At 41.9% G+C, this 25,777-nt stretch overlaps 2 protein-coding genes across 2 annotated transcripts in view; one reads left to right on the plus strand and one right to left on the minus strand.

Moving 5' to 3' along the window:
* LOC130245604 (NAD(P) transhydrogenase, mitochondrial-like) overlaps nt 1-21,969 on the plus strand; it is a 28,631-nt gene extending 6,662 nt beyond the window's left edge. Inside the window, exons 6-21 of the mRNA XM_056478357.1 lie at nt 610-797; nt 1,195-1,328; nt 2,611-2,802; nt 3,689-3,842; nt 4,089-4,250; nt 4,318-4,428; nt 4,804-4,949; nt 5,157-5,352; nt 7,872-8,105; nt 8,757-8,917; nt 10,739-10,918; nt 11,320-11,479; nt 14,133-14,214; nt 17,780-17,898; nt 19,742-19,857; nt 21,695-21,969. Of these exons, the coding sequence (XP_056334332.1) occupies nt 610-797; nt 1,195-1,328; nt 2,611-2,802; nt 3,689-3,842; nt 4,089-4,250; nt 4,318-4,428; nt 4,804-4,949; nt 5,157-5,352; nt 7,872-8,105; nt 8,757-8,917; nt 10,739-10,918; nt 11,320-11,479; nt 14,133-14,214; nt 17,780-17,898; nt 19,742-19,857; nt 21,695-21,841 (2,482 nt within the window). The 3' untranslated portion in view covers nt 21,842-21,969. The remainder of the gene's footprint in view (nt 1-609; nt 798-1,194; nt 1,329-2,610; nt 2,803-3,688; nt 3,843-4,088; nt 4,251-4,317; nt 4,429-4,803; nt 4,950-5,156; nt 5,353-7,871; nt 8,106-8,756; nt 8,918-10,738; nt 10,919-11,319; nt 11,480-14,132; nt 14,215-17,779; nt 17,899-19,741; nt 19,858-21,694) is intronic.
* A 23-nt stretch (nt 21,970-21,992) lies between these two features.
* Nucleotides 21,993-25,548, minus strand: dtwd1 (DTW domain containing 1). The gene is made up of 4 exons (XM_056478356.1): nt 25,293-25,548; nt 24,958-25,101; nt 24,655-24,850; nt 21,993-22,225 (listed from the first exon to the last, which is right to left on the minus strand). Exons 1-4 carry the CDS (start codon nt 25,479-25,481, stop codon nt 21,999-22,001), a joined length of 756 nt encoding a protein of 251 aa, XP_056334331.1. The 5' UTR covers nt 25,482-25,548; the 3' UTR covers nt 21,993-21,998.
* Nucleotides 25,549-25,777: the final 229 nt, after the last annotated feature.

A 25,777-nucleotide genomic window follows, 5' to 3' on the forward strand; every position in this document is an offset into this window, starting at 1 on the left:
TCCTGACTTCAGATTAATCTAGATTAAAAAAAATGATCTATGCCCACCTATAATATATATATATATTCATTCATTTTCTTTTCGGCTTAGTCCCGTTATTAATCAGGGGTCGCCACAGCGGAATGAACCGCCAACTTATCCAGCACATGTTTTATGCAGCGGATGCCCTTTCAGCTGCAACCCATCTCTGGGAAACATCCATACACACATATTACCGATCCCCCTCCTCAACTGCCCTTCTCCCCCATCCGCTGTTCACTTTCACTTTCTGCCGTGACTCCCCAACCCTCAACACCCCCGCCCCGCTCACTTTCATCCGCGACACCCCTCCACCATCCACCGCACCAACAATACCCCCCACCACCACCACCTTTCATGCGCGGCACCACTCCATCTTCGGGTAACATGCCGGATCCGTTACCCCGATCTGTTCCGGGACCTCACAATTCACAAATTAAGGTTCAGGTGACTGCAGGTGACTGGGTTCAGGTGACTGCAAAAAAAGATCTGCATAAATCTGACTGTGTGGGTGTGTGGGTGTGTGTGTGTGCGTGTGTGTGTGTGTGTGTGTGTGTGTGTGTGTGTGTGTGTGTGTGTGTGTTCCGTCAGACCGGCTGCACTGGAGCAGTTCAAATCGTTCGGAGCAGAGCCGTTGGAGGTGCACATCGCAGAGTCAGGTGAAGGGGTCGGAGGATACGCTAAAGAGATGTCCAAAGAGTTCCTGGAGGCCGAGATGAGTCTGTTCGCCAAACAGTGCAGAGACGTGGACATCATCATCAGCACAGCTCTTATTCCTGGTGAACACACACACACTCACAGTCATACACACACTCATACACTCACTTACTCACAATCATAAATACATATGCACACACACACATATACACACACATATGCGCTCACACACACAGACCCACAGTCTCACACACACTATAAATCTGACAAAATATGTAGAAGTTTGGTGAGCGATAAACTCAGGTGTCCAGGTTCAAGCAGGCGTATTTGAATGTGTGTTGCGATAATGTTACATAGCATGAAACACACACCGGATGATTAGCCTTCGTTAAAAACACAACAAATTAATTTTGCGTTAAATTCAGCGACGCTAAATCTTGGAGGGTCTGTCTGATTTTTTTTCAAAGGATGTGTTTTGGTTCATGTGTGTGTGTGTGTGTGTGTGTGTGTGTGTGTCAGGTAAGCAAGCTCCAGTGCTGATCAAGCGTGAGATGGTGGAGAGCATGCGGGATGGGTCAGTGGTGGTGGATCTGGCAGCCGAGGCCGGAGGAAACATCGAGACCACCAAACCCGGAGAACTTTACGTCCATCAGGTGTGTGTGTGTGTGTGTGTGTGTGTGTATGGCTGTGCAGACAATAGATATCATATGGACAAAATAAATGTCCTATCCTTTAATATATGCTCTGTCCTTTATTTCATGGTGCCACACAATACATTGTTAATGGTACAACATTTTCATAATTAATATGAGCTCATTATTATACTCCATTACGGGGACGCAGACAGACCCATGAATAATCAAGGTTGGGGGTTTCGAGGACCCAATTGCAGCAAATGAAAACTATTTTATTTAATAAAAGGAGAACAAACTCCCCATGGGGAACACATGGAAATACACACTTAACTCGACAGGGCATGTTCAATTTCATGACATCCTCAATGATGACACATGGACACTGAATTAATGAGGAAAGACCAGCACAGGACAGAATACACAAGGAGAATAAATATTGAAGACAAACCAATGAACAGACAGGCGGACAGATGAAAATAATAATTACAAACAGGATAACAAGGTGGGTGGGAAAAGACGCTAGACAAAAGAACACATGGTACAAAAACACAAGCCATGTGCTCACATACAAACAGGACTAGAACATGCAGTCAATGAAAGAGCTCATTGACAGCGTGTCACAACACAAACACAACAACGCAAGACATGAGCACGCGATAAATAAAGATACTTACCGTGCCCTCACATATGCGACGTGAATGTTCCCTCTCAGCGCCATCCGAAACCAACTAGACTGAGACTCTGAGAATGAACATCAGACAAAACAAACACAGACACCAGGACCAGAGCGCGCATCCAAACCATGTCCAGACCTTGCATCAATCGATATCGCACACGGTCCGAGCGCAACCAGGACGGCGCTTACACAATGACAAGCACAGACAATGATGAGAAAGAAGTACTGGACCCGAGAAAACTTGACTCGAGCACAACATATAAAACATGACATGACTAGTGTCTGGACTCTGCCACCAAAACAAGAACTAACAGGACTGGAGTGGCAGAATCCTGACAGTTTATATTGCTTACATTTTGTTTAGTGATAATTCATGTTGAGTCATTTAGAATCAGTAGTGTTTTATATTTGATCAGTATTTATTTTATATTTCTACAATCTTAATCAAATATTTGCACTGGCAATAAAACACCTTAGAGATGAGAGGAAAATATATAATAATTAAATAATATTCAAACATTTATAAAATAAAGAACAGATTACCAGTATCCTGATTTCTTCATCAGATGTTCATCATGTCGCCCAGTATTGTCTGACATGTCTCTGTGTGTGTATGTTGTGCAGGGTGTCACACACATCGGCTACACGGATCTGCCCAGTCGGATGGCCACACAGGCCAGCTCTCTGTACTCCAACAACATCATCAAACTGCTGAAGGCCATCAGCCCCGATAAAGAGTTCTTCCACTTTGAGCCCAGAGACGAGTTCGACTACGGGACGCTGGATCACGTGATCAGAGGGACGATGGTGATGAAGGTAGCTCTTCCTCTCTCTTCGTTTCAACATAATCTCTCCTACAGTATTATACACTTTTATTAGTATTATTATTGTCCTATTATTTTCTCATACACCCAGAGCAGATGAGACACAAGTGTATTCACACAGTTATCATTCATTCTCACACCCTGCGCCATGCTGTTATTTAAATAGCAAATGCATTTGTACACCCATGGGTGTGCTGGTGTGAGAAGGAGGTGTGTTAAGACAATGGCACTGTTTTACTAATAGGCAGGGTCAAAACATGCATGCATTTTGCTTATTACACACACAGGGATGCGCAGCAGCACAGAAATATCTTTAAATATTAAAAACCTTCCTCACCTCAGGGGGCTTTGGTTGATTTCGGCTCATTCTGTAGTTGGTCTGCTAGCTTTAACCTTGCCCATGAGCAGATTCGTTCCATCACTAGTGAAGAATTCAGATTTTCTGCTTACAAAATTCTCCATGTAAATAGCGAATGCTCCATAAAGGGAATGCGAGGTGAGACTCTGACTGGTTTAATGCAAGTTATGCCTGAAGCACACTCATAACTCATAAGGACAGTAATTTTAGATCATGTGCCAGACATATTGGCTGTTTTTATTGTCTTTACAATAGCAAGTGTATTTGGAGACGCAGTGTATCTGTGCAGTGCACTTTAGATGTACTTTATGTGCTTTGATCCGTGTAATAATAGAAAATAATACAGAGAGTAGCAGGTCGTGGCTGCATCACCACCTCAGGTGAGCATTATTGCCTAATAATTCAACAGCCCGACATCAATAATTCCTTGCATTAACCTTTCTCTTTTTCTTGCACTCTGCACTTTTGCAGTACAGATGACATGTTATTAAAGATTTATGTTTTTATTTCTTGTTTCCAGCAAGGTCAGAATCTTTTTCCTGCACCGCTGCCAAAAACCACTCCACCGCCACCGCCGGCCAAGCAGAAGAGTGTGGCAGAGCTGGAGGCTGAGAAACGTGCTGTAATCTCCCCGTTCAGACGCACCATGACCTCTGCAGGCATCTACACTGCAGGTCAGACACCAGACGAATGAGCCACTCGATGAATAAAGCAATCGATGAATAAAAACAGAAATCTGCAGACATTACCTGCTGTTTGTGCTGAATTCTGTGAAATATTTATGCTAAAGGACTTCTAAACTGTAGACTCTGTGTGGCACAGATTCAGTGTGGGCCTACAGATGACTTAATTAGTGTTATAAAGGACACTCTCTGTCCGTCTGTCTCACGCTCTGTCTGTCTGTGGGTGTGTTTGGGAAGGTCTCTCCACCGTTCTGGGTTTGGGTATCTCCTCTCCCAATGCTGCCTTCACTCAGATGGTGACGACCTTTGGCCTTGCTGGAATTGTGGGATATCACACGGTGTGGGGCGTGACTCCGGCCCTGCACTCGCCACTCATGTCTGTGACCAACGCCATCTCAGGTGAGGCACACGTGGAAGAGTGTGATACTGTGTGTGTACTTATACGTGTGTATGTGTGTGTGTGCAGGTCTGACAGCAGTGGGTGGGCTAGTGCTGATGGGTGGAGGATTGACACCCTCGTCTCTTCCCGAATCTCTGGCTCTGCTGGCTGCGTTTGTGTCCTCCATCAACATCGCAGGTCAGAGCAACACAAACCACAACAACACACAAATTCAACAAACCACACCTCTGATATGACACTCCCAATATACACCACATGTCTGATACACACTTCCACTCATCAAGCCACACCTCCAGCTAAATAAACCACACCCCAACACAAGTTGCATCTCCATATCAACAAAACCACACCCTCTACAAAGCAAACCACACCTCCGACACAGGAAACAACACTTAAACTCAGCAAGCAACACCTCTAATATAAGCCACACCCCCAAAACAACAAAGCCACACCTCCAACACAACAAGCCACACCTCCAACACAACAAACCACACTTTTCACTGGCCTTACACTGGACTGCGCGGTGAACTGTAATGTCTGCTGTGTCTGCAGGTGGTTTTCTGATCACTCAGAGGATGCTGGACATGTTCAAGAGGCCCACGGACCCTCCAGAGTACAACTACCTGTACACATTGCCAGGACTGGCGTTTGTGGGCGGGTACGGGGCATCTGTTGCTGGCGGATACAGCATTGAGCAGGTCACATGACTCTAAAGTCTGTGTGTGTGTGTGTGTGTGTGTGTGTGTGTGTGTGTGTGTGTGTGTGTGTGTGTGTGTGTGTGTGTGCGTGTGTGTGTGTGTGTGTGTGTGTGTGTGTGTGAGTATGTATATACCTGGGCTCTGGTCTAATGTGTGTGTGTGTGTGTGTGTGTGTGTGTGTGTGTGTGTGTGTGTGTGTGTTTGCAGATGATGTACCTGGGCTCTGGTATGTGTTGTGTTGGAGCTCTGGCCGGTCTCTCCGCTCAGGGAACCAGTCGTTTAGGGAACGCTCTGGGAATGATCGGAGTCGCCGGAGGAATCGCAGCCACACTCGGCGCTCTCAAACCCTCACCTGAGCTCCTGTCGCAGATGTCCATCGCCATGGCAACTGGAGGAACTCTGGGTAATAAGCGCTGTGAATAAATTCAGTGCTAGATGCAGATTAGGGCGTCACGGTGGCGCAGTAGGTAGCAAGATCGCCTCACAGCAAGAAGGTCTCTGGTTCAAGTCCTGACTGGGTCAGTTGGTTCTTCTGTGTGGAGTTTGCATGTTCTCCCCGTGTTGGCGTGGGTTTCCTCCGGGTGCTCCGGTTTCCCCCACAGTCCAAACACATGCGCTATAGGGGAACTGATCAACTAACTTGGCTGTAGTGTATCAGTGTGTGTGTGTGAATGAGTGTGTATTGGTGTTTCCCAGTACTAGGTTGCAGCTGGAAGGGCGTCCGCTGTGTAAAACATATGCTGGAACAGTTGGCGGTTCATTCCGCTGTGGTGACATCTGATTATTAAAAGGACTAAGCCGAAAAGAAAATGCAGATTAACTATGTTTACACCTGATGCCCCCCAAAACACAGCATGACAAACACCTCACATAAGCGGCAATCCTTTTTCATTATCTGATGCAAAGATGACATAATACATACGTAAACACATATTAATGTTCATTAAAAAAAATCTAAATATTAAAAACTTTCAAGCTGATGTAAACGCATCATATCAGTCAAACAGTCCATAATAATTGTGAAAAACACGACAAGTGTCTGTGTGTGTATATATATATATATATATATATATATATATATATGTGTTTGTGTGTGTGTGTGTGTATATATCTGTGTGTGTATATGTGTTTGTATGTGTCCATGTGTTTATATGTGTGTGTGGTTGTATACGTGTGTGTGTGTGTGTGTATATGTCTATGGGTAAGCCGTAGCCGTATCACCCTGCAGCCCAATACCTGTTAGTCGCTGAGTCTGGTCAGTGTCTGGATGGGAGACCACAAGGGAGCACTAGGTTGCTGTTAGTAGTGGTGTTAGTGAAGCCAGCAGGGGGCGCTCAACCTGCTGTCTGTGTGAGTCCTAATGCCCCAGTATAGTAAAGAGGGCTCTATATTGTCAGTGAGCTTTTTTTTTAAAAGATAAATATATATATATATATATATATCAGTGTTTCCTCTAGGATTTTTTCCAGCTGTGGCGGCAGGCCTTTTTTACACAGATCTACTTACTACCCGTGGCGTTATTTTAATGACAAATGTTGTGAGCGCAGTATTACGAGTCGAGATCGCATTCATGTAACAGCCTACAGCATGCGAATCTCTTTGCTTGCACGCTGATTTCCTCTGCTCATGCACAAAGCTTCTTGCGCCCTCAAATACGCACTGCTCAAGCGCAGACAGTGTTGCCAGATTGGGCGGTTTTGCGGGTAAAAAGCTTTTTGGTTTTCGGCAGTTTTTCGACAGCTTTTGGGCTGGAAACAGTCAGCATCATCTGGCAACACTGAGCGCAGATCTTCTCTCAAAGTGAAGTGCGATTAAGTGCGTTTATGTAACGAGTATGTCTCCAACATTTATTAGATTTGCTAGGAATATTTATAAATGTGTCCAATAGACCTACAGAGTGGTATTAATGTGTCCTAAAGTGAAGTGAAACAGCTATACATCATGTTTGCTGGCCTCACTCATCACGCACCTGTTAGTCAGCCAGTCAGTCAGCCAGTCAGTCAGCAGGTAACCTTAAAGGGTTAAACAAATGACGCACAGCACTACTACGGTTGGTTATAGAAAAGTTCACGCTGTTATAATTCACTTACCCTTTAATACATTTAGTGTGGTTATCACCCGCTATTAAATAAATAAAATGTTTTGAATGAGAAGCTGTAATGTAGCTGTGGCGGGATGAATTTTGGCCATGGAAGAATGAATGTAGGCGGAAACCATGTGTATATATATATATATAACATTAATACACATCAGTAACTCGCCAGTAACTTCTTTAATGCATGTTCCTGTGAGAAAACATTGTAAATAATTGAAAATCTGGCGACCGCAATAATCAAACCCTTGGGAACAACTGTGTTCAGAACCAAAGTTCACAGGTCCATGTTCTCTGAACTCCTCTCAAGCGCTGGACTTCTTCATTCTGATTGCTTGCTGCCGAACTGCATCATAGCTCATTAGCATAAAGATGACTTGATTTCAACTCTCCTCGACGCTCACACCGGCGAAGGCTCACCGCACTGCTCCTCGCCGCGTATCGCTGCCGTCTCTCATTAAAAATGAATGACTTCTGGCTACTTTGACGCTCTCGTCCCTTTGTGAACCTACGGTAATAATGTCATGGCACTTCTGGTAAAGAGTAGAGGTGTAACCCCAGTGGCCTGGCCAATCTTCCTCCATCAGCCCTTACCCATCATAACCTCCCAATCATCCCAGTCTTTCCACTGTCCTGATGCTGTCGTCGCATCATCCAAGTGGAGCTGCACACTGGTGGTGGTGGGAGAGACCCCCCTCATGATGGTGAAGCGCTTTGGGTGTATGGCCATACACGATAAATGCACTATATAAATACACACATTACAGTGTGTGTGTGCGTTCATGTGTTCATATGTATGTGTGTGTGTGTGTGTGTGTGTGTGTTGGCAGGTCTGACCATCGCCAAGCGCATCGAGATCTCGGATCTCCCTCAGCTGGTGGCTGCGTTCCACAGTCTGGTGGGTCTGGCTGCGGTGCTCACCTGCGTGGCCGAGTACATGATCGAGTATCCACACCTGGATGTTCATCCGGCAGCTGGCATGCTGAAGATCGTGGCGTACCTGGGCACCTACATCGGCGGAGTGACCTTCAGTGGCTCTCTGGTGGCGTACGGCAAACTACAAGGTGCATTCACTGACATTAAAGGCCACCTATTATGCAGAAATTACTTTAAAATGGGGTTCAACCCCAGTAGTGTGTGTGTGTGTGTGTGTGTGTGTGAGTGTGTGTGTCAGCAGTGTGTGAATATCTCCAGCCTCTAATGATCACCATGAATTAATTGTGTTTATTCTAATCAGACTTTGATTGACATTCTCCCTTTGTACGTGTCATCAGAGGGGGAAAGCCCCGCCCACTAGTGCCCATCTCTCCATCTCATTAGCATAAACAGCAGCCCTGAGTGAGAAGCAGCCGTCTGTCCATTAGCCATTAGAGTGTTTGAGCTGCTGAAGATAATGTCAGCATAGACTAAGAGGATTATAGATGTGGAGTTTTAGATGAAGCAGCGACAGGAGCGACATAGACTGACAGAAGACTGAAGCACACACTCACACTGAAGCACACATGCACACCTGACCAGCGCTGACAACACACACACTGCTGTATTACATCTGTCACTATGGTGCTGTCTGTAGCTCCGCCTCCTTCTGAAAAGAGCACTATCTCATTTGCATTTAAAGCAACAGTCACCAAAACACCACAGTTAGGATCACAGCCTGAAAGGGTCAGTTTCAGAGAGCTAGACAACATTATCTGTGTGTGTGTGTGTGTGTGCAGGTCTTCTGAATTCAGCTCCTCTGCTGCTGCCCGGGCGTCACATGCTGAATGCGGGTCTGATGTTGGCGTCAGTGGGCGGGATGGTGCCCTTCATGCTGAGCGACTCCTTCCACACCGGCATGGGCTGCTTACTGGGCGTCTCCGGACTCTCCACAGTCATGGTGACAATAACACCACTAAACACACACACACACATACACACACACACACAGAATCACAAAGGCACACACACAAAAACACACACAGAATCACAAAGGCACACACACACACGCACACACACACACACGCACACACACACACACACACACACACACACACACACACACACACACACACACACGCACACAAACACACACAGAAACACACACAAAGAAACTAATATATTTTTGATGTGACGTTTGATGTTTATTGTATGTGTGTTTTGTATATGTGTGCATGTGTGTGTATACTGTGTGTGTGTGTATGTCTGTATGTGTATTATGTGTTCATGTGTGTATTGTGTATTACGTGTGTGTGTGTGTGTGTATATATATATATTGTGTGTGTCTGTGTGAGTATATTGTGTGTATATTGAGTGTGTATGTGTGTGTGTGTGTCTCTATGTCTGTGTGCGTGTATTATGTGTGCATATATTTTGTTTGTGTGTGTGTATTGTTTTTGTGTGTTTCTATTATCTGTGTATTTGTTTGTGTGTGTTTATTATGTGTGTGTTTATTATGTGTGTATTATTTGTTTATGTTTTGTTTGTGTGTTCGTTTATTATGTGTGTATATATTGTTTATGTGTATATGTGTGTGTGTTCTGTGTTTATTTGTGTGTTTGTGTGTGTGTGTATTATGTGTGTGTGTATTTTGTGTTTGTGTGTGTGTGTGTGTGTGTGTGTATTATCTGTGTGTGTGTATCATGTGTTTTTGTGTGTATTGTTTGTGTGTATATTATGTGTGTGTGTATTGTTAATTATGTGTGTGTGTGTATTATCTGTGTGTGTGTATTATGTGTTTATGTGTGTATTGTACATGTGTGTATTGTGTATGTGTGTGTGTATTACCTGTGTGTGTTTATTATTTGTTTATGTATGTATTGTGTGTGTGTGTATTATCTGTGTGGGTATTATGTGTTTATGTGTGTGTATTGTGTGTGTGTGTATTATGTGTTTAACACGTGTGTGTATTGTATGTGTGTATATATTATGTGTGTGTGTATTATCTGTGTGTGTGTGTGTGTGTGTATTATCTGTCTGTATATGTGTGTGTATTGTATGTGTGTATATATTATGTGTGTGTGTATTATCTGTGTGTGTGTGTGTGTGTGTATTATCTGTCTGTATATGTGTGTGTATTGTATGTGTGTGTATTGTATGTGTGTATATATTAAGTATGTGTGTATTATCTGTGTGTGTGTGTTTGTGTGTATTATCTGTGTGTGTGTGTGTGTGTGTATTATCTGTCTGTATATGTGTGTGTATTGTATGTGTGTGTATTGTATGTGTGTATATATTAAGTATGTGTGTATTATCTCTGTGTGTGTGTGTGTGTATTATCTGTGTGTATTGTATGTGTGTATATATTATGTGTGTGTGTATTATCTGTGTGTGTGTGTGTGTGTATTATCTGTCTGTATATGTGTGTGTATTGTATGTGTGTGTATTGTATGTGTGTATATATTAAGTATGTGTGTATTATCTGTGTGTGTGTGTTTGTGTGTATTATCTGTGTGTGTGTGTGTGTGTATTATCTGTCTGTATATGTGTGTGTATGTATGTGTGTGTATTGTATGTGTGTATATATTAAGTATGTGTGTATTATCTCTGTGTGTGTGTGTGTATTATCTGTGTGTATATGTGTGTATTGGATGTGTGTATATATTATGTGTGTGTATTATCTGTGTGTGAGTGTGTGTATTATCTGTATGTGTGTGTATTGTATGTGTATATTATGTGTGTATATTGTATATATATTGTGTGTGTGTGTGTGTGTGTGTAGGGTGTGACGCTGACCTCCGCCATCGGTGGAGCAGATATGCCGGTGGTGATCACGGTGTTGAACAGTTACTCCGGCTGGGCTCTGTGTGCTGAGGGTTTCCTGCTGGACAACAACCTGATGACCATCGTCGGCGCTCTGATTGGCTCATCCGGCGCCATCCTGTCCTACATCATGTGTGTGGTGAGTGAACGCCGGTGGGGGCGGAGCTGAAGGATGTGTCTCAGTCTGCATCCGCACCCTTGTTCACTAGTCAGTGCACTGATCAGGGCGTCAGTGCGGTCTCAATTGCTAAATTCTTCCAGTGCACTGACACACTCACAACCTTAAAAAACTCCCACAATGCATTGTGAAAATAAGGGTGCATTCATACACACTACTACATCCACCCTTAACAGAAAGTGTTAGTGCACACCACACAACTGGCTGATGAATGAGATAGGAGCCGACTGAGATGCAGCAGGAGAGTCAGGGTCTGCTGATGAGTGTGTGTGTGCGTGTGTTTGTGTGTGTGTGTGTGTATGTGTATATTTGTGCGTGTGTGTGTGTGTGTGTGTGTGTGTGTGTGTGTGTGTGTCCTGCAGGCCATGAACCGTTCGCTACCGAATGTGATTCTGGGTGGATACGGCACCTCGTCCACTGCCGGTGGGAAACCCATGGAGATTGTGGGAACACACACTGAGGTCAACGTGGAGCAGTCCATCGAGATGATCAAAGAGGCCAACAGCATCATCATAACACCTGGTGGGACATGCACACACACACACACACACATACACTTGCAGACAAATGCACATTTAAACACACACACACACATTTAAACACATGCACAAACACTCACACATGCAGACACGCACACACAAACACATACACAAGTGCACAGACATACACACATACTTTCTCTCTCTCTCTGTCACACACACAGATACACAAATAACAGACATTTGTGTGTGTGTGTGTGTCTGCTGATCAGATTATTGTTCACTGTGAGGGAATCGTGAAACCTGAGGGATGAAAAATAAGTCAAACTCTGCTGCTGATGCTGAAATATTCCTGAACACTAGAGGGCAGTGTTTGACAGAGCATGATGGGATAGCAGAGGGCACTGAGACACAAACTTCAGCACACACACACACACACACACTCAAACGGACATGCACATTCACACACATGCAAACATACAATTCCACAGAAACACACACATACACAAGGACACACACTCATGTACACGCACACACAAACACACCTTCACACACCTGTTTCTCCCGCTGTCTTCCAGGCACTCATTAATCTCCACACACACTATCAGCTGCAAATGAGTCCATTTATTTTATTTATCTAAAGCTCTTCTATCACACACACACACACACACACACACACACACACTCAAAAAACAGACACACACACAGACACACTCGCTGGCCACTTTATTAGGTACACCTGTCTAACTGCTCATTAACTCAAATGTCTAATCAGCCAATCACATGGCAGCAGCTCAGTGCATTTAGGCATGTAGACATGGTCAAGAGGATCTGCTGCAGGTCAAAGCGAGCATCAGAATGGGGAAGAAAGGGGATTTAAGTGACGCTGAATGTGGCATGGTTGTTGCTGCCAGACGGGCTGCTCTGAGTATTTCAGAAACTGCTGATCTACTGGGATTTTCACGCACAACCATCTCTAGGGTTTACAGAGAATGGTCCGACAAAGAGGAAATATCCAGTGAGCGGCAGTTCTGTGGGCGCAAATGCCTTGTTGATGCCAGAGGTCAGAGGAGAATGGCCAGACTGGTTCCAGCTGATAGAAAGGCAACAGTAACTCAAATAAGCACTCGTTACAACCGAGGTCTGCAGAAGAGCATCTCTGAACACACAACACGTCCAACCTTGAGGCGGATGGGCTACAGCAGCAGAAGACCACACCGGGTGCCGCTCCTGTCAGCTAAGAACAAGAAACTGAGGCTACAATTCACACAGGCTCACCAAAACTGGACAATAGAAGATTGGAGAAACGTTGCCTGGTCTGATGAGTCTCCATTTCTGCTGCCACATTCAGATGCTCGGCTCACAATTTGGCCTCAACAACATGAAAATCATGGATCCATCCTGCCTTGTATCAGCGGTTCAGGCTGCTGGTGGTGGTGTAATGGTGTGGGGGAGATTTTCTTTGGGTCCATTAGTACCAATTGAGCATGGTGTCAACACCACAGCCTACCTGAGTATTGTTCTGACCATGTCCATCCCTTTATGAGCACAGTGTCTCCATCTTCTGATGGCTACTTCCAGCAGGATAACGCACCATGTCATAAAGCTCCAATCATCTCAGACTGGTTTCTGGAACATGACAATGAGTTCACTGTACTCAAATGGCCTCCACAGTCACCAGAGCTCAATCCAATAGAGCATCTTTGGGATGTGGTGGAACGGGAGATTGGCATCATGGATGTGCAGCCGACAAATCTGCAGCAACTGTGTGATGCTATCATGTCAATATGGAGCAAAATCTCTGAGGAATATTTCCAGTAGCTTGTTGAGTCTCTGCCATGAAGGATTAAAGCAGATCTGAAGGAGAAAGGGGTCCAACCTGGTACTAGTGAGGTGTACTTAATAAAGTGGCCGGTGAGTGTATTTAAGAACAGACACACACACACACACACTTGGCCATAGTGTATGTGTGTGTGTGTGAGAATGAGTGTGTATGGGCGTTTCCCAGTACTGGGTTGCGGCTGAAAGGGCATCCGCTGTGTAAAAAATATGCGGGAATAGTTGGCGGTTCATTCCGCTGTGGAAAACCCTTGATGACTAAAAGGACTAAACTGAAGGAAATTTAATTTAATTTTATTTTATTTTATTTAATTTTATGTTAATGGTCAGAAAACATGCTGACACACACACATATATTTTAAACACACACACACACACACACACACACACACTATCTTTCTTGTCCACACACACATAATGCATGTTCTCCTTGTGTTGTGTGACCCCGGGCGCGGGCTGCATGTGTGCGTGTCTGGTCTCCACACGCGATGCTCCGACACACACACATCTGGCGGTCAGGAAACTCTGCCGTCTGCAGCCAATCATGCGGATTCCCTGAACGTCTGATGACACAATTCTCCACACGCCGCTGCGCTTATTACTGCAAACCTGAAGCAAATGTGCAGGTCCAGCTTCAGGCCAGGGTTCGGGGATTCCTCAGGCGCACTCCAGCGTGTGTGTGTGTGTGTGTGTGAGAGAGAATGTGTGAGAAGGTGTGTAAGAGTATGTATATGTGTGTGAGTGCGTGTGTGTGTCTGTGAGTGAAACTGTGTGAATGTGAGAGGGTGCACAACAAAATCAGTGTGTATTCATGCTGAAAACGTGTGTGTGTGTGTGTGTGTGTTTCTCCATGACAGGCTGGGGTCTGTGTGCAGCGAAGGCTCAGTATCCCATCGCTGATATGGTGAAGATGCTCCGTGAGCAGGGAAAGTCTGTGAGGTCAGTCCAGTACCTCTGAAACCAGAGTAAGAGCAAAACAAGCTCCAGAAATAATCACACACTCCGTTCTCACACTCCTCATCCAGTGTTTTTAGCGTCTGTCTCCAGCGCTTGGCAGGTCAGCGGCGTAACTCTGTTAGAAACACGACTCAAACACATCTGCGTCTGATAAAAGCTGAGGCCGTTCTGTAAATAAAGCAGGAGAGCAGAGCCGCAGATGTTCAATAACTCAATATATGGGATAATCAACATGCACAATATTGATATCTTTATTTTTAATTTAACTTTAAACGTGTCAAAAGAAAAACAACGAAGCTCTCCTGCTGTAATCGACTCAGAAGACCAACATTTGAGGGGATTTTAAAGACATCATTAGGGACTCTTGAGTTTCTAGGCATTTAAGGAAAGGTAAAACTCTATGTAAAGTGTTTATTTCTGAAGGACTCATTTAGGACGTCTTGCTAATGTTTTTTGCAGCCTGTTTGATCTTCGTTATGTGATTAATGTATGCTTTCAGGCCATCTGTTGAAATAGAAAAGAAGTCAAATAAATCAAACAGTAGAAATGGAGTTAAACTGATAGTTCTGGCATCATTTCTCGAAATTGTGAGCATTTTGGTCGCGTATGCACCTGAAATTTACTCTATGTGACCTCATGATATATTGGAGCATTTGTGCGACTGCATATAGTGGTTGTAGTGCGACCTGTTTTGATATAAACGTGCTGAATTGGTCTTCCCTGCTGCGTAGATCTTATATTGGTTCAATCCCCTAATGCGTTCTGCTGTCAGATGACGGGGAGCTTTTATGACTGCAGGAAATGCGGACGGCTGCAGTCTGAGGAAGATGCAATGAAGTGTACACAGGTTTGCAAACCCACCTAAAGTTACAAATAATGCTGCTGATGATATCGATCGTGTGGTGAATGATGATCCGCCAGTCGAGATCATGTTTTCAGAAATACAACTGAAAGACTCGGAGTGGATCAGCTGTTAATGGCCTGAATCTTGATGTGTTGCATTCACTGCGTGTTCAATGGCTGCTAAATGTCAAATCTACCACTGTATACTGTACATCATCGCCAAAGAAGTTTTGCTAAGTTTTTCCTCTTTACTAAGTTCACAAACCATGGATTTACAACAGTTCGGTCTGGTTCTCGAATCTGATTGGCTGATAGCCGTGAGATATTTCAGTAATATCAGCACCCGTACAGCCTCTTTACCCTTTGTGTATTACTCCGCCCACAAACAGCCAGCAACAAGCAGAGACACTACAGTCTGCCAAATATTACTGCTGTTAGACAACAAAATGTACTTTGGAGGCTTTTTTAGTTGATAATGTAGTTGTTTAGAGAGCAATTAGGCAGTGTATTTGTAAGAATAGTGCCTATTTTAAAATATTTACAATTTCTGAGAGAGCTCGTCGGCATCCATTAGCTGCCATAGTGTAGTAGACCAAAGACGGCTGACGTTTTCTATCCACAAGATGGCGCCAGAACCGCATAATAAGCCCTAACGCTTACAAGCTTCTAACAGTCTGATTTCTAACTACAGCAGATCAAATCAATATTAAACTGGTAAGCATACCTGCCAACATTCCTGTTTTTCCTGGGAGTATCACGTATTTCAGACCAATCTCCTGCAACCATCCCCTTTTTTATTTCTTCCAGAAAAACTCCCGTAATTTCACCCACCCCCCTCTTTGGTACGGTCTGCAAACACCCCCGGGTTGCCAACTTTGGTACAGTACCAAAAAGTTGTATGTTGTAGTGCTGTATTTATACCGATTTGCTCGCATATCAGGAATGTGTGTCGTGTTGACAGACAGAAGCAAAGTCTGCACGTTTTTAGGGTTTTTCCTTATCGCGAACACAACAGCAGTCTGGTAGTGATTGCGTTGCTTTTTTCATGGTTAATTATTGTGATATCCCGATTGCAACAGAGAAATACTGTAGACTGTAGCACTGTAAGAAGATAGCTCTGTAGATGGATGGCATTTAATGTCATGTTCAGCCTTATAATCTTAAAGTGTGAGCAAAATCAGCTCTTTGGCCGTTACTTTAGAGATTAGGCTATAGAGAATCACTCAAACACTAGCTCTACAGTTACGTTGGTGAATTAGTAACGGCTTCTGCTGTTCTGACGTCAGCTGCAGATGCGAATCAATGGCGGAAGAAAGTAGTTCCTAATACAAAGGGGTTTTTAGACTCTCCGTGTTTGATTTTCTTATTTATATACACGATTGTGCCGTCGAACTGTTGTATAAATGCAATATCACACGAGTAGCAGTGAGATATGGCTGTATATCAGCACTGGTGGGACGGCCTCGGCCTCGTGCCACCAGTGCTGATATACAGCCATATCTCACTGCAACGAGTGTGATATTGCTTTTATACAACAGTTCGACGGCACAATAGTGTATATAAGATGGCACAGTAGTGCTCATATATATATATAAAGAATAGTGCAAAAAGTATATTTCTTGCTGCAGTGCTTCATTCTTGTTTGATGCAAATCATGTATTTATTTTCATAATGTAACAGTAGGACTTTATATAGCAGATAACTCTCATTCAAGGCAGCATGTCAGCAGCAATCATTCATTTTTTGTGGGTGCTCCTAAACTTTTGAAGTTGGGAGCACCGGTGCTACCAGTTGGAAAGGTTAATTTCGAGCCCTGCATTTATTCACCCTCCATTTGTTCTAAATCTGTTTTTTTTCTACTGAACACAAAAGAAGATATTTTGAAGAATGTTGGAAACCTGTAACCTCTGACTTCATTAGTATTTGTTTTTCCTACACTGTTAACTACACATAAACTATCAGTTTTCAGTATTTTGAGATTTACGTTATTGTATTATTTATTTCTGCTTTTGAATTTTGCAGTTTGTAATTTGTTTTTGCAAGATTTCACTTGAATTTAGATGTATTATTTTTTTTTATTTCTAAAGATGTTTATTATTTTAATAAATATACCTGTTTAATGAATCTGCTTTGTTCAAATGCACCAAAATATGTCATCTATATTCACTAAGAAATGGATAAAAATGTTGATTTTCAAAAGGGGGCGAGCACTGTATATCTCATTTCTTCAATACTTTACATTTGTTCTTATTTTCTATTTCTATTTCCTTCCTTTATCTAAGGTTTTCCTATTTACTCTTTTAATTTATCTGTTATTTTATTCCATTTATTTGAGTTTTTGTCTTGTTTCTAACTACAATAATTAAAAATATTGTCTTGTTTTCAGAGTTTCTCCTTATAACAAGTAAAATAATCTGCCCAGGGCAAGATAATGTTATTTCAGTCTGAAAACAATGATTATTTCGCTTTTTTTAAGGAAAAACTCACTTTATTTTGACTCATTATTTCTGAAAACAAAATGAATTTTTGCTTTTCTAAAAAAATGTTTCTTGCTTTAAGAAGTTTGAGATATTTGTACTCAAAACAAGACCCAAACTCTAAGAAAGAGAAGCATGCTTGCAGTGTATCGTGCTTAATGAAATGATTTAGTTTTTAAACCGTCCCTGACTGAGATGTAGATTTTCTGCTGTGTTTTCTGGATCAGGTTTGGGATCCACCCGGTGGCGGGCCGGATGCCCGGGCAGCTGAATGTGCTGCTGGCGGAGGCCGGAGTGCCGTATGATGTGGTTCTGGAGATGGACGAAATCAATGATGATTTCCCAGGTCAGCTTGATTTGTGCTGCTCATTAAACTGATTATATTAGACACACACAACTGCTTATGCTTGCTTGATTTAGCCCATCAACACTAATCAGATACGACCATCAATTACACTTGTGTTTAAATAGCTGATAAATAACTCGCTGGATTCATTAATCAGCATTATTCTGCTCATGTGCATTAGAGTGTGTGCCTTTCATCTGAGAATCAAATAACAAATATCCTCAATCTCACTCCTGATTTTTGTGTAGACTGCCTGAAATGTTGTAGAGTATGAAAAAATTGTTGCGTTAAAACTCTTTAAAATGTTTGATGACGTATTAAAAGATTATAAGGATCACAGTTTGGCCAAAATACTCAATAATTGTCATTTGAAACCTTTGTATTTGCCACTGTCCTTCAAACCATATAATTTTTACACATTTGATGACAATATTGTTTTTAGTTTGAGCAGAATCACATTCAGTATGTACACAGTTTTAATACGATATACGTAATCATTTCTATCAGCTTATTCCCTTTATTAATCAGGGGTCACCACAGCAGAATGAACCGCCAACTATTCCAGCATATGTTTTACGCAACGGATGCCCTGCCAGCTGCAACTCATCACTGGGAAACACCCATACACAATCACTCACACACACACACTCATACACTACAGCCAATTTAGTTGATCAATTCCCCTATAGCACATGTGTTCGAAACTCGAACCAGAGACCTTCTTGCTGTGAGGTGACAGTGCTAACCACTGAGCCACCACCGCCTATCACTGTTTTTAATATATTTTATTCGATGTATTTTATGTTTAATGTTGACAAAGTTTGGGATACAATTTACTTACATTCAATTTAAATGAAACAAACATACATAAAATAAAACATATCATATTAAAAACAGTGATCGTACTGAATGTGATGGTTTGAAAACTATGATAAAAATATTGTATGCATTACTTTGGAGATTACTGACGTTTGCTGAAAATGTCTGAGAAAAATGGTAAAAGCTCAATACCCACTCACTGCTAAATCTGCTTTTATTTCTCTTTGTCTTGTTTCTAGTTGAAATATCTTCAGAAATATGTAAAAGTGAGTTTTTAACAAGCAAAATAATGTTATTTTACAGCAAAAACAAGATTATTCTGTTTACCCCATTATTGGCAGATGATTTTGCTTGTTCATTGATTCATTTTCTTTTAAGCTTAGTCCCTTTATTAATCCGGGGTCGCCACAGCGGAATGAACCGCCAACTTATCCAGCCCATTTTTACGCAGCGGATGCCCTTCCAGCCGCAACAGATTTTGCTTGTTTTAAGAACAAACTCATTTCATTTTGAATCTTTATTTCTGAAAACAAGACGATATTATGTACTAGTATAGAAAATGCTTCTTGATTTAAGAACTTTGAGACACTTGGACTAGAGACAAAACAAAAGCTTTAAGAAAAGCAGTGTATTATTAGTATTAGATCATTTATAAAACATATTTTTCAGGATTAACAGATGAAAATCAGCGTTTGTTTGAGACTGAATGATTATAAATGCGTTTGCAGTGGCTGTGGATCAGTGTGGTCAGATACAGATGGATGATCCGCTGTATATCAGTGTCCGGCTGCGGTCAGGACACATCTGCAGTCCTACAGCGCTCTGATCTTTGTAATAATTCATTGTGATTATGTAATTGTGCCTAGACATGCGAGGCTGTTCTTCTGTGTGTCTGCGCTCAGAGGACAGCATGTGTTTCTGGTTAGCTGCTGCAGATAAGCTTGAAGAGCAGAGAGGAAACCTGACACCATCGCATGAGAGCCACTAGTAGAGCGCTGCTATTGTTTTATGTGTGTGTGTGTAGAGACGGACCTGGCGCTGGTGATCGGAGCCAATGACACCGTCAACTCAGCTGCACAGGAAGATCCAAACTCTATCATTGCTGGGATGCCGGTGCTGGAGGTGTGGAAGTCTAAACAGGTGCGAACTGTTCTGTGGCAGGGCTGTCGAAAGTTACTTTTAAAAGTAATCCATTACAATCTGGGGTTACTTCTTTAAAAAGTAACTGTAACTTTGTTATTTTAAGGAAAGTAATGCATTACAGTCTCGCATTACTACTTGAAAAAAGTAAGGTAACTGTTACTTTTTTAAGTAATGCATTACAATATGGGGTTACTTCTTTTAAAAAGTAACTGTTACTTTAAGGAAAGCAATGCATTACAATCTGGCGATACTTTAAAAAAATAACTGCTACTTTTTTAGCAAAGTAATCCATTACATTCTTTAGTTACTTTTAAAAAGTAAAGTAACAGTTACTTTGTTACTTTTTCAAGTGAAGCAATATATTACAATCTGGCATTACTCCTTTTAAAATGTAACAGTTACTTTGTTACTTTTTTAGCAGAGTAATCCATCACAATCTGGCATTACTCCTTTTAAAATGTAACGGTTACTTTGTTACTTTTTTAGCAGAGTAATCCATCACAATCTGGTGTTATTTCTTTTAAAAAGTAACAGTTAAAAATCCATTACAATCTGGTGTTACTTTTAAGAAGTAACTTACTTTTTTAGCAAAGTAATCCATCACAATCTGACGTTACTTTGTTACTTTTTTAAGTGAAGTAATGCATTACAATCTGGCATTACTCCTTTTAAAATATAACTGTTACTTTGTTGCTATTTTTAGCTAGGTAATCTATTACAATTTGGTGTTACTTATTTTAAAAAGTAAGTGTTACTTTGTTAAGCAAAGTTATCCTTTACAATCTGGTGTTACTGCTTTTAAAAAGTATCTGTTACGTTGTTACTTATTTAGTAATTCATCACAAGCTGGTGATACTTCTTTTAAAAAGTAACTGTTACTTAATTTTTTTTAAGCAAATAAAAGCATTAAAATGTGACATTACTTCTTTTTAAAAAGTAATGTAACTTTTTTAAGAAAAGCAATCAATTACCATCTGGGGTTAAGTCTTTAAAAAGTAACTGTTACATTGTTACTTTAAGGAAAGGAATGCATTACAGTTTGCTGTTATTTCTTTCAAAAAGTAACTGTTTCTTTCCTTAAAGTAATCCATTACAATCTGGCATTACTTTTAAAAAGTAAAGTAACTGTTACTTTGTTACATTTTTAAGCAAATCAAAGCATCTGAAAGCATAAAATCTGGTGTTACTACTTTTAAAAAGTAATGCAACTATTACTTTAAGTAACAGTAACCCATTACCATATGGGGTTAAGTCTTTAAAAAGTAACTGTTCCTTTTTTAGTAATCCATTACAATCTGGGGTTAATTGTGTTAAAAAGTAACCTTTTTAAGCAAAGAAATGCATTATAATTTGGCATTACTTCTTGTAAAAAGTAACTGTTCCTTCTTAAGCATGTCAATGCATTAGTTTGCAATGAAATTATGCAGCACCTGAAAATAGTCCCTCATTCTGTTTAACTCGAGGAGAGCTGTGATATGAGCCTATTTCCAAAAAAGCGGAGTGTTAATTTAATAAAGCTTTTTATTTTTGCTTTTAAATAAGATTATTTTGCTTGTTTTAAGGAAAAACTCATGTAATCTAGTCACATTATTTCTGAAAACAAGACTATATTTTTGCTTGTCTAGAAAATGCTTCTTGATTTAAGGATGTTTAGATATTTGGACTAGAATCTAGACAAAAACTCTGAGTAAGAAAAGCATCCGGGAACCTCTTATGAACACACACTGATTTTGGGACACACAAATTGAAATTTTGAATACTGCTTAGAATGGAGAGTGTGAATTAGGATGCAGCGTTAGTCCTAGTTTTACTAAAATACCCTGGGTGTGTGCAGGTGATTGTGATGAAGCGGACTCTCGGTGTGGGATACGCCGCCGTGGATAACCCCATATTCTACAAACCCAACACCGCCATGCTTCTGGGAGACGCCAAGAAAACCTGCGACAGCCTGCAGGCCAAGATCCGAGAGGCTTTTTACTGACAGCAAAGCTTGAAGAAACCCTTTATTACAAACACACGCTCAAGTGCCTTAAAAACAAGAAGCCAGTCACTGTCACACACTGGAAGTATGCATGCACAATTGACTTGTAAATAAAAACGTTGAAATGACGGCCGCATCAGTCACTGTGGGGTCTCTCTCAGGCTTTCCCAGCAGCCTGTTTGGCTTTATTGATGAGTTTGTGCAGGAATGAGAAGAAGAACAGCAGGTTGTCGTATTCTCCCGTGTACTCGCAGAAGTAGTGGCAGTGCAGGTCCTTCAGGAAGTAGTAAATGGCCTCGATCGTAGCCAGATACGTGTCCGGACTTCCTTTCTGACGCCGCCAGAAGCAGGTTTTTCTGCTCTTCAGCTCCACGTTTGGTAAAGCTGTAGAGAAATCACTATATTAGATAAAGTCTCACACCAACACAGGCTGGTATTGGTGGTATATGGGGACTCTTCATAGGCACAATGTGTTTTATACTGTAAAAAACCTTCAATTTAACACTCAGGAAACCTTGAAGTTGAAAGACGCAATTATGTATGTTTAAGCAGTTTTAATGAATTATGAGAGGGCGGCACGGTGGCTCAGTGGTTACCACTGTGGCCTCACAGCAAGGTCACTGGTTCGAGTCTCGGCTGGGTCAGTCTGTGTTTCTGTGTGGAGTTTGCATGTTCTCTCCATGTTGGTGTGGGTTTCCTCCGGGTGCTCTGGTTTCCCCACAGTCCAAACACATGTGCTATAGGGGAACTGATCAACTAAACTGGCCTTAGTGTATGAGTGAGTGTGTGTAAACGAGTGTGTATGGGTGTTTCCCAGTACTGGGTTGCAACTGGAAGGGCATCCACTGTGTAAAACAGGCTGGATAAGTTGGTAGTTCATTACGCTGTGGCAACCCCTGATAATATGACACTACAAGCACCAGCAGTTTCCACAAGACCCTGTCTGAATGAGTGATTCACTGAATCGTTCAAATGATTCACTTAAAATGAATCATTTGTTTGAAAATGAAACAAACCCTTTCAAAATGAATCACTGAAACACTGAGATTTCTTTGAAACAGATTCACTCATAAAATTAGAAGATAAAAAGTCTAAATTATGACTTAAAAGGTTGACATTATGAATTACTAAATTAAAATTGACTTTAAGTTTCCAATTACAAGGAAAAAGTTGAAATTATAACTTTAAAAAGTCTAAATTATGACTTTAATTGAATTTATGAGTTTAAAAGTTGAATTTATTACTTAAAAGATCAACATTAAGAGTTACTAAGTCAAAATTACAGTGTACCAAGTTAAAATTACGAGATAAAAAGTCAAAATTATGACAAAAAAATAAAAATAATGACTTTAAAAAGTTGAAAATGTGAGATTAAGGGTCCTGTCATACACCTGGTGCAGTAAAGGCACAAGACGTGTTTGGCGTGATTTGTTGCTATTTTCAGACCAACACAACCCTCATTTTCCCGTTTTGCATCATGTTGTTTAAATAGTAAATCCATTTAGGCCACTCTGTGGACTCATGTGTGTGTGCTGGTCTATAATGAGGTGTGTTAAGGCGAATTGTTGGAGCGTTGCTATTCTGAGGAACTGAAATAGACTGCGCAATAGACCACATGAAAGCAGGTCTGAAGTCCAGCGCATTAGTTGTGTGCCTTAAATGCCTACACATTGCTTAATACACACAGGATGTACAGCAACACACAAAGAGCTTCACTAATGAAAACAATTAAAGGATTAAAATGTTACAAAGATGATTTTCTACATCAATATAAACAGCACTGCCTCCAGGCCTTCTTCACCTCGGGGGGCTTCTTCAGTTTATTCATGATGATCTGCATCTGTATAATGTGATTATTATCAGCAGTATTATTGATTATATGCAGATTTAGATCTGTTTTAAGTGTAGATTTGTCCAGCTGTGGGGTTTTGGAGACGTCTGCATCACCATATGGGTCATCAGAACAGGACGTGTGTTTGGATATAACTCAGTGTTTTGACCACACTTCATTATTATTGATCATTTATTCCTCTGCTGGAGATTAGAGCTGAATTCAGAAATAGTTTAGACACAAATCTTTGTGCTTAACAAAGGAAATTAAATATGTGGGCTAATGGATGTGTTCAGTGGAGTGAGTCTCCACCATTTCCTTACTCCACCAAAGTAAAGGAGTAAAGTAAAGAAGTAAAGTAAAGAGGCTGAATGGAGGAGGCTGGTTCTTTATCCTCGCGCTGCAGATGCTCTGTTTAACTGTTTTCTCGCTAGTGAAGCGTTCAGTTTTTACACTTAAAGTCCACCATGGAGCGACGCAACTGACTCTTAAAGGGAATGAGAGACGAGACTGATAGGTTTAACGCATGTTATGCTCTACACACCTGTTAGACCGTGCGCCGGGTGCAGAGCGTATTCTTCCATCCTTAAAATAGTCAAATTGGATTCGGACATGCCCTTACTGCTTTTGTGCCATGAGCTTTAGACTTTATGCCTAGATCATTAAAATAGAGCCCTCAGTCAAAATAAAAAGTTATAACTTAAATCAAAATGATGAGAAAAAAAAAGTCAAAATTAAGAGATTAAAAAATTGAAATGAGGATTTACTAAATCAAAATTACAGGATGAAGCCGAAATGATGAGATTTTGAGTTACTAATATAATTTTGACTTCGTTTTAATCTTTTAAGGTCATAATTTCAGCTTTTTTAGTCAAATGTACACCTGAGGGTGATGTGCATTATTTGGGTCAATGATTCCTGACAGAATGCTGTTGATTCTGAGTGTTTTGGGATGTTCTGGTGAACGTGAACACACACACACCCTGCAGCCTCTCGTCGGTGATGATTCTGCTGGTCTGGTTCCAGGTGCTGTCGATGAACACCACCCTCTGGATGGGGCAGCGGAGACTCTCAGCTTCCCCCTTTACTCGCTTCACTCTCGGCCGTCCATCAGCGCAGAAATATTCCCATAACTCCTCCACCGACATCGCATCCGGACCAGGAAACACCAGCACGATCTGCAGGAGGAAGAGCAGCAGATTTACAGCAGAGAGAGAGAGTGTATGTGAGATACTGTAGTGTGAGTGTGTGAGTGTGTGTGTGTGTGTGTGTGTGTGTGACTGACATTTTCAGTACTCTGGTCCAGCTCAGGGATGCAGGGGTAAGTGTGTATGGTGACGTCCTGCGGCGCCAGAAGTTTGGCCTGAACTGCGGTGCTCTTCCCGTCCGTCTCATTCGGGTGTTTGATGATGTCGATCTTCACCGGCAGCTGAAACAGTACACACACACACGTCATTAAAGCATGAAGCACACACTCACACTGATGCACACCTGACCAGCACTCACAACACACAGCTGATTTACATCTGTCGCTATGGGGACGCACATCTCTTTACGTTGTAAAATGGCGGTATAGGTATTTTATTTATAATCTCCTACAGCATCAGGGCAGTAAATCACCGTGACCCGCGGCACGTCCCCGGGCTGCAGTCCGACCAGCGCCCCGCAGCTGTAGCAGAAGAACATACGCGAGCATCCGCAGCGCGTGCACTTCATCCGGCCGGCGCGCTGCGCGTCATCCAGCGGCGCGTGCGAGGCGATCTTGAGGCCGCTCAGGGCGCTGCTCTCCGGCTGAGGATCCTCCGACATCACCGCTGCAATCAACAGAACACAACCGGCAACCGCGGCTGATCACAACAAACCCACGTGTGCGCCATACACCGGAAGCAGTCGCGTGCTTGCGGAAACCCAGTGCATGCTAGAAGGGATACAGCTGCGAAGTTAACTAGTACAACGCTTATTATATATTAAATTATCAGTCAGTTTGTATTTCATTATAACGTCTATCCATACTACAACCCTTATCGTTAAGTAAAAATAGTAATTAATGTTGTACAGTGTCACTAACGTATGCTAGTATCCGCAGCTGTATCCCTTCTAGACTT

This window comes from Danio aesculapii, chromosome 18, assembly GCF_903798145.1.
Source record: "Danio aesculapii chromosome 18, fDanAes4.1, whole genome shotgun sequence".
Taxonomy (NCBI): Eukaryota; Metazoa; Chordata; class Actinopteri; order Cypriniformes; family Danionidae; genus Danio; species Danio aesculapii.